The 9710-nt window shown below is 40.4% G+C and overlaps 1 protein-coding gene across 1 annotated transcript; it reads right to left on the bottom strand.

The window, feature by feature from the left end:
* Positions 1-75: 75 nt before the first annotated feature.
* Positions 76-3498, bottom strand: LOC142375576 (alpha-1,6-mannosyl-glycoprotein 2-beta-N-acetylglucosaminyltransferase). Its single transcript, XM_075459671.1, has 2 exons — positions 3414-3498; positions 76-3316 (listed from the first exon to the last, which is right to left on the bottom strand). The coding sequence occupies exon 2, from the start codon at positions 3059-3061 to the stop codon at positions 1802-1804; it is 1260 nt and encodes a 419-aa protein (XP_075315786.1). The 5' UTR covers positions 3062-3316; positions 3414-3498; the 3' UTR covers positions 76-1801.
* Positions 3499-9710: the final 6212 nt, after the last annotated feature.

The raw sequence follows: 9710 nt of genomic DNA, 5'->3' as shown, positions 1-9710 counted from the left end.
TGTACCTGCTAGTGGAAGAATCACTTCAAAATAAATATCACATTGATTAATAATTGATGGAAAAATAGACCCATGTCCATATTTGCTGAATTCTTTTACTTCCCATTTGGCAGAGTGAATGGCTACTTCAAGTGATAATCAGAACAACAACTAAAAAAGACAAGACAAGCAAAAACAGTGACAAAAAATTTTGGTCTCATTCTCAGTAAGGACAGAATTATCACACATTTCACACACAGACATGTACACCAAATAAAGTCATTTTTTTACAGCATGTATTATTTTGTGTATTGCCAAGAACCATTGTGTGCACTTTTCAACAAAAATATAAGTTAGAATTTATTGCATGATCACTTTCATATTCTGAAGGAACTATAAGGCACATTTAAGTATGTTAACATCAGCTGAAACCTCTTTTCTGGGGTCAGTTACACAAGCAACAACAATGATGCCACATTCACAATAATTTTACTTAACTACAGAATAAAAATTTTCGTTGAATGAGCATTCACATTCTTTTTTTCAATAACAATACCAATTAATAAAGACACTATGAGAAAATATCCCTTAAGACCAATGTTAAGACCCCAGCATTGGAATATTAAGTACTTAGTTAATATCAGTGCATCTTCTAAAATCTTTTCTAAAATAGATTTAGGCAACAAGACCTTGTGCTAGTCAGGCAGTAAAAAATTAAAACTGAAGTAATTCCACTGCTGTTTTCCTCTGCAAATAGACAACTTCAGTGGAATAGAAGGATACATTTCTTTTAAAATTTCTTATGAAAAAAAAATTTCCCTGTATGGTTCATTCTGTTTTCATGCAAATGTCCTATCCCAAAAATATTGTTTTGTCAACAAAGGTGCAAGTATAAAAAAGCAGCACCAAAGATATTGTTGCCCTGATGTGTGTAGATCAAAAATCTTGGTTCCAAAAGGTCACTTTTTAGCCTATCAGAAAGCAAGTCACAACCCTGCATAAGAAAAGAAGAAAAGAAAATCTATATCAAGCGAGTTCCTGTTTTTTGCAACCAGAGATCAATACAACATGTATGAAGGAGACTGATTGAGTGTGTTGTCAGAAAAGATTATATCAAAAAGAGGGGTGGGGATGGGGAGCTTTGTACAACACAGAACATTTTGTTTACATTCTGAAACACAAATACTATAATGTTTTTAAAAAAAAATCAACAGTTCAATCCTCAGTGTCTCAATTATGAAGACTGTCAAATCCATTTTGATTAAAACTACCAGTCCGTGCACGTGCCTTTTTGTTACCTCACTTAAAATTGTACCATCAAAAGCACATGTTAAAATATATTCTCCATGTTTCATTAGAGCTATATAAGGCATTACATAGATCACCACACAAGCAAGCTGAACTTCTTAAATGAACAAATAAACAACAGCTGTGCATTTCTCAGTCAATAAAATATATTTGCAAATAACCCTGCAAATTCTCGAGTGTATGTACCCTCTTGATTTGGTTTACTCTTATTTAACGTCACTATGGAATAAATCCAACATAATATTTTGGCAAACCCGGTGACAAGAAATGAAACAGCTTGTACTCATTAATAAAGACTTTGGCACCAGTACAGCTTTGAAATAAGCGTTAAAGTCCAGTTATGTTCAGCACACAACTTGTCTGGATTTCATTTGGTCCTGTTGCTTGGAAGACCTTGTGGCAAGAAAGAGAAAGAGACACAGACCATTACAGCCTTTATAAACCCTGATAAGTTGTTGAAAATGGCACATTTATAGAATACCAAAAAAACATTTTTGGCCAGAGGAGACACATGTCAAAGGCGTTTGGCATAGTTATTGCATAGAATATGATCTCGTACATCTCCCCATCCTCCGTTCTTCATATGCACTTTGTGCTCAACTGCCCCTGCACTGTTGAGGACAAGAGACTGAGGAAAGAGTCCCTCTTTGGCCATTTGAAGGCTCTCCTCAACCCTCTGTGAGGCCCACTCTGGTCTGCAGTTGTCTTTCTGGTGAAGACCACAGTCCCCTGTGTGCAAAACCCTGGAGCCCAGTGCCGCCAGCACTTTGAGGGGCTTTGATATGCAGGTTCCTGAAAGGTACTGCAATGTCCAGTCCCAGTTGTAATCGTCGTAAGTGCAGAACTCGTTGCTGCAGCCCATCAGCTTGTAATACACCTCCCTGGAAATGGCCATGCCTATATTGTGTTTAGTGGACATCCACCCAGTGGTCAACACCTTGTTGGACATGCTGGTAAAATCAGTCAGGCCTTTGTGGTTACCCAAAGCGAGCATTTCACAGTCTGGGCAGCTCTTCTTCCTGAACTCTATCATTGATTTATAAAAATGGAAAAAGTCTGGTAAGATGTAGTTGTCCTCCTCCAGAAAGACTGCAAAGCCGCTGTAGCCCTGTATGGCCTGCACTCGTTCCCACACAAAGTGCAATTTCCACCACCAGTGGTGTTTGGTTTGGGTGATGAAGGCTTCCCTGTAATGCCCATACGAGTCAGGGTGTTGTGCATTAAGGCATCCTGTTTTGACAGCATTGTCCTTGGATATGTCTCGAGGACAGTCTCGTGGATCCTGCCCAGGAAACTCATGGGGATACAGCTGAGTATTGAAAGGGAAATAAATCTGCAGTACCTTGCAGAAAGTTATCCCTTGCACAATTGCATTTATTTCCTCAGAAAAATAGTCGTGGCTAAAGATAAGGAGGAAGCTGTGGACCTCAGCAGCTCTCTCCAGTGACCTGATGAGCAGCCTGAGGTATTCAGGCCTGTTGTGAACCTGCACAACCAGCACCAGCTGAGGCTCCCCCGGAAACTTTTCTGCATTTTTAACACACTGCTTATAATTGGCATTGTAAACGGACTGAGTCAGCTCTGACAGGGAGCCAAAGTTAAACTTCAATAGGTCACCGTTAGGAATACCCTGATTAGAACGAACGAAATTACTGGATCCTCCCGTGTCATTTTCAGAAAATATTAACAAACGTGTTGAAAACAAGAGAGTCACAACAATAAAGGTAACTCCCAAGAGCGCCAGCAGATTCTTTTTGAGCAGCCTAAACTTCATTTTCTTGCAATAACAGCAGACTTTGGAGCTTAAAAGAAATGCCTTTAATTCACCTTATCGCGCGCATCTGCATCGTAAACTTGCTTGCAGTAATAACGTTTCCTTGCGTAATTCTTCTAAGCGTTTGACGCCGCGTGACTTTAAAACGAGAAACAATCGGGTCTTGGCGGCTGTTTTTCGTTTAACACGACCGCCTTTCCACAGGAAAACTGTGTCATGATCCAAAAAGTCGCTCCTGCCTCTTGCTTTCAGCACCTGAGGAAAAGTAAGTGGAATAAGCGAACTGAGAAAGTGAGAAATTATATAAGTTGTGCGCTCATTAAAAGTTTATGAAATTAGCGACCTGACTTACCCGAGCGAAGTGTTATGTGTCAACACGTTAATACCAGGAAGAGGATGATAGAAGTATGATACAACTTATTGACTGCTGACGTGTACAATCCAGCCAACGAGGGGAGAGACCGAGCTCCTGCTCAACGAATCACTGTCCAACCTATGGTCGTGTAACACGAGAAGGAAATGCAATCGCAGACAGTGGTACGACCGTGTGTGGAAAGTGATTACCTGTACAACCACTATCTTTAACCAAAGGTTTTGGTCGTTGTTCTACATGATCGTATTTGAGGTCGCTGAATAGTTACCACAATGTCCTGTTTTCTGTGGTGTTACTGACTTTTTGACCTGTTGCTACACAGTTACTACACAGCAAAATGGAATAGAGTAAATCGGACATGGGCCCTTCACCCATCACACGTGACCAGTGCAGGTTAGACTGGTTCATCAGATTAACAAAAGAAAGTGATGTGCAAAGCCTGAAACTCTGAGATAGGGAAACCTGATACCCCCTGATAAGAGGATACTTCACAACTGAAGATGGAACTATATATACTTTATATATATATATTTGTATATATGGGACTTTAATCAAATAATGGAAAAGTATCGTGCTTAAACACGACACTGTAGTGTTAACAATGCCTGTACTATTTGTTACGTAATGTGTAATATGCAAAAGTACACTGGCCATGGAAACAAATAGTCAATTAGTTTGTTTTGTGCGGTGTTTGTGCACAAAACTCTTGAGCCAAAACTTTTTTTTTTGTTGCTTCCAAGGAGTCAGATTTTCAATTAAATTAAATTAAATGAAAAAATACTTTATTCAACCGTCGCCTCACAGCAAGAGGGTTCCAGGTTCAACTCCCAGCTGGGGCCTTTCTGTGTGGAGTTTGCATGTTCTCCTGGTGTATGCGTGGGTTCTCTCCAGGTACTCCGGCTTTCTCCCACTGTCCAAAAACATGCATGTTAGGTTAATTGGTGTCTCTAAAGAAATTGTCCTTAGGAGTGAGTGTGAGTGTGTGTGTGGTTGTTTGTCTAGTTTGTCTCTGTGTGGCCCTGTGATGGACTGGCGGCCTGTCCAGGGTGTACCCTGCCGCTCGCCCGATGACCGCTGGGATAGCAACCCCGTGGAAATTCTATAATTTTCTTGTAATCTTTTAAATTGGTCTATGTTTCCCCTGACATGGGCTGCTTTTTAGTCCAGTTCTTGTCCTTATTTTCAAATGTGTTTATTTGTTTGTTCATTTATACAACTTAACACAGACTTGTGAGTCACGCTCACATTCACTCCTAAGGACAATTTTAGAGACTCCAATTAACCTAACATGCATGTTTTTGGACAGTGGGAGGAAGCCGCAGTACCCGGAGAGAACCCACGAATACACGGGGAGAACATGCAAACTCCACACAAAAAGGCCCCAGCCGGGAGTTGATCTTGGAACACTCTCACTGTGAGACAACGGTGCTAACTACCACACCACCGTGCAGCCCAGCCCCAAAGTCATATCCTTAAAAAGAAATTTGGAAACACGACAAGCAGAGGACAAAAGTTCATGAACTTTTTTTGTTAATTTTATTTATGAAATTTTTGTAAATACAGACACACACAGTACCAAGACAGAGGAAACCATAATGACATTAAAAAAAAATCATACAGCCAGCACTTACTCAACATAGAGAAAAGAAAATATACAAATATACATGTCCCTCAACAGATGTCACAGGGGGTCCACTCACATGGATTGAGTCCAAGAGGCCTGAGCCAGAGGGGAACAGCAAAGTCTCAGTATGGATAAGTAATGTAAAAAACAACAAAAAAAAAAACAGTGCAGAGTGATGCGGGTTCTGCACCGGCCCGTCGTGGTGAAGAAGGAGCTGAGCCAGAAGGCGAAGCTCTCGATTTACCGGTCAATCTATGTTCCTACCCTCACCTATGGTCACGAGCTGTGGGTAGTGACCGAAAGAACGAGATTGCGAATACAAGCGGCGGAAATGAGTTTCCTCCGCAGGGTGTCTGGGCTCTTCCTTAGAGATAGGGTGAGAAGCTCGGTCATCCGGGAGGGGCTCGGAGTAGAACCGCTGCTCCTCCGCATCGAGAGGAGTCAGATGAGGTGGCTTGGGCATCTGGTTAGGATGCCTCCTGGACGCCTCCCTGGTGAGGTTCTGGGTTTCTTTGCTCAAGCTGCTGCCCCCGCGACCCGATCCCCGGACAAGCGGCAGATAATGGATGGATGGATGGATGGGAAGAGGCTGGAGTATCCGGAGAGAACCCATGCAGAGAAAATGCTAACTCCACACAGAAAAGCCCCAGCTGGGATTTATCACTACGTTTTAAGATTGTGACAAAATATAATTTATATTTTTTTCAAAAGACATAATGTTGAATGTCAAATCTGAAGTTTTTAACCTTTAGTCTTGTTGTTGGTAATATGAGGTAGGTGGCAAGAGGCTTTCAGCACTTAAACAACAATGAAACTTTCAGTGTCCCTTCAAGGATACTGTTCTACAAACGGAAGCTGATTTTAATTGCAGTGCAAGTTTGATCACCGATAGTGGGTGACAGATAAAACTTAGAAAACAAATAGAAACAAATTCCTCCAGTCCCCATCATTTTGCTGTTGTTTATCCACTATCTTCAAAACAAACCAGGAATAGTCACAGTAAATAGTTTTTTGTTTATAGTGTTGACTCCAGGGTACTTATTTAATAAGAGCTAAAATGGAGGTGTACAGGTCCTTCTCAAAAAATTTGCATATTGTGATAAAATTAATTATTTTCCATAAAATAATGATAAAATTTTAACTTTCATATATTTTAGATTCATTGCACACCAACCGAAATATTTCAGGTCTTTAATTGTTTTAATACTGATGATTTTGGCATACAGCTCATGAAAACTCAAAATTCCTATCTCAAAAAATTAGCATATCATGAAAAGGTACTCTAAACGAGCTATTAACCTAATCATCTGAATCAACTAATTAACTCTAAACACCTGCAAAAGATTCCTGAGGCTTTTAAAAACTCCCAGCCTGGTTCATTACTCAAAACCGCAATCATGGGTAAGACTGCCGACCTGACTGCTGTCCAGAAGGCCATCATTGACACCCTCAAGCAAGAGGTTAAGACACAGAAAGAAATTTCTGAGCGAATAGGCTGTTCCCAGAGTGCTGTATCAAGGCACCTCAGTGGGAAGGAAAAAGTGTGGCAGAAAACGCTGCACAACCAGAAGAGGGGACCGGACCCTGAGGAGGATTGTGGAGAAGGGCCGATTCCAGACCTTGAGGGACCTGCGGAAGCAGTGGACTGAGTCTGGAGTAGAAACATCCAGAGCCACCGTGCACAGGCGTGTGCAGGAAATGGGCTACAGGTGCCGCATTCCCCAGGTCAAGCCACTTTTGAACCAGAAACAGCGGCAGAAGCGCCTGACCTGGGCTACAGAGAAGCAGCACTGGACTGTTGCAAAGTGGTCCAAAGTACTTTTTTCAGATGAAAGCAAATTTTGCATGTCATTCGGAAATCAAGGTGCCAGAGTCTGGAGGAAGACTGGGGAGAAGGAAATGCCAAAATGCCTGAAGTCCAGTGTCAAGTACCCACAGTCAGTGATGGTCTGGAGTGCCATGTCAGCTGCTGGTATTGGTCCACTGTGTTTGATCAAGGGCAGGGTCAATGCAGCTAGCTATCAGGAGATTTTGGAGCACTTCATGCTTCCATCTGCTGAAAAGCTTTATGGAGATGAAGATTTCATTTTTCAGCACGACCTGGCACCTGCTCACAGTGCCAAAACCACTGGTAAATGGTTTACTGACCATGGTATTACTGTGCTCAATTGGCCTGCCAACTCCCCTGACCTGAACCCCATAGAGAATCTGTGGGATATTGTGAAGAGGAAGTTGATAGACACCAGACCCAACACTGTGGATGAGCTTAAGGCCGCTATCGAAGCATCCTGGGCCTCCATAACACCTCAGCAGTGCCACAGGCTGATTGCCTCCATGCCACGCCGCATTGAAGCAGTCATTTCTGCAAAAGGATTCCCGACCAAGTATTGAGTGCATAACTGAACACAATTATTTGAAGGTTGACGTTTTTTGTATAAAAACACTCTTCTTTTATTGGTCGGATGAAATATGCTAATGTTTTGAGATAGGGATTTTTGGTTTTTCTTTACTTTTTTGCCAAAATCATCAATATTAAAACAATAAAAGGCTTGAACTACTTCAGTTGTGTGTAATGAATCTAAAATATATGAAAGTCTAATGTTTATCAGTACATTACAGAAAATAATTAACTTTATCACAATATGCTAATTTCTTTTAGAAGGACCTGTATATTGAGGCCTCCCTGTGGTTGAATAACAGCAAATGAGATAACATAAAGTGAAAGAAAAGAAGATAGAAAATGTTCAATATATGCCAAAATATACCAAAACTTCTTCAAGATGGCTGGGAATGTGTTCCAGGTGTCTACCTCATTAAAGCGGCAGTCTGCAACTCTTTTTCAAGCATAATGCCTGGAACTGTCCGGGGATTCTGAAAGTAGTACATTAAATACCCCAATACAAAAAAAAAAAGAGTTCTCTAGGTCCCCTATATGTCCCGCTAGGTCCCTCCAAAGCCAGCAGGTTTGTTTACAAAATTGCAGACCGGACCGGTAAAAGGTAACCAATCAGGTTACGAGCTGGGCTCTGCTGCCTGTCAATCACCGATTGTGCACGCGCGATACAAGGTAGGCTCGTCCCCACGCTTATTTATCTGGACTATTGAACTTCATTACAGGCTTGTCTACTTACTGTGTCTTCCATGATCGCAAATGACAGGTGAGTTGATGAATAAGGAGTCGTGTAAGCGCATCTGGCGTGCACGTCTACGTGCACGAGTTCTCATGTGTTTTGATGGGGCGGGACAGGAAGTTGAATAACTTTTTATTTTTCGGTTAAAAAATAAGCATTTCTTGCATTTTGCGACTACGGAGGTCACCGTTTTCAACTTCAAGCGTTCTGATAGATCATGTAAACTCTTAAAATGCCAAAAATTAGGACTTTACGTATGACAACAACAAATCCTGCAGACTGCAGCTTTAAGCAAAGGCTACTTATATGATAAAAAGTGATCTGATATAAATTATTTTTTTTGCCACATGATTCAATGTGTGTTATTTAATAGCTTTAGCTTTTTTGTCAATGTTGGTTTACAGTGTAGAATAAAAAACTATGCATAAGTAGGTATATCAAAACTTAGAAAGGGACTGACTCATAACTGTGTATTCTTAGAAAGGTTCCAGCAAAATGAATTGAATACAGATAGATAGTGAAAAAGGCTGGTTCTGTTGTAGGCAGAAGGCTGGACCCTCTCGGTGCTGTGGTGGAGAAACAGATGAGGAGGAAATTGTATTCTCTTTTGGAGAATAATAAACATCCTCTCCACAGCATCCTGGCAGGACAGAGGAGCAGCTGCAGTGAGAGGCTCATCTCTCTGCACTGCAGGACGGAGAGGTTCAGAAGGTCCTTTGTTCCCACAGCCATAAGGCTTTATAACAGTGACTGCTGAGTTCTTCTCAAATTGATTGATTGATTTTTATTTATTTGTTTATTTAGTCATTTATTATTAGTTAGTTAGTAGTAGTATTTTTTTTTTTTACTAGAATTGGTATTATTATTGTTGTTTTATTGTTGTTAATACAATCATTGTAAATATTTAAAAAAATGTTGAGCTACTTGACTAATTTGAATTTCCCCCATTTGGGGATGAATAAAGTATTTTTCTATTCTATTCTAGATAGATAGATAGATAGATAGATAGATAGATAGATAGATAGATAGGCAAGGCAAGGCATCTTTATATATTTATATAGCACATTTCATACCACAGGCAATTCAATGTGCTTTACATAAAGACAAGGCATTTAAAAGAACAGCATAAAGCAGCATAAAAACAAGCAATTTAAAGAGAATAAAACAATTTTAATTAAAAATTCAAACACACACAAAAGCAATCAAAGAAGAGGGGAAAAAAGAAAAATATAAAACAATTAAGAGGATTTATATCATTATGCTATTATTTAAAGGAACTCAGCCATAAGCACACCGAAAGAGAAATGTTTTTAACCTGGATTTAAAAGTGCTTACAGTTGGGGCTGATTTCAGTTCTGCTGGTAGTTTGTTCCAGTTGTGTGCGGCATAACAGCTAAAAGCTGCTTCACCATGTCTAGTTTGAACTCTGGCCTCCACTATCTGACCTGAGTCAGTAGATCTCAGAGCTCTACTAAGTTTATACTCTACTAGCATGTCATTCGTGTATTCTGGACCTAAACC

This window comes from Odontesthes bonariensis, chromosome 24, assembly GCF_027942865.1.
Source record: "Odontesthes bonariensis isolate fOdoBon6 chromosome 24, fOdoBon6.hap1, whole genome shotgun sequence".
Classification (NCBI taxonomy): Eukaryota; Metazoa; Chordata; class Actinopteri; order Atheriniformes; family Atherinopsidae; genus Odontesthes; species Odontesthes bonariensis.
This window is presented reverse-complemented; position numbering and strand designations above follow the sequence as displayed.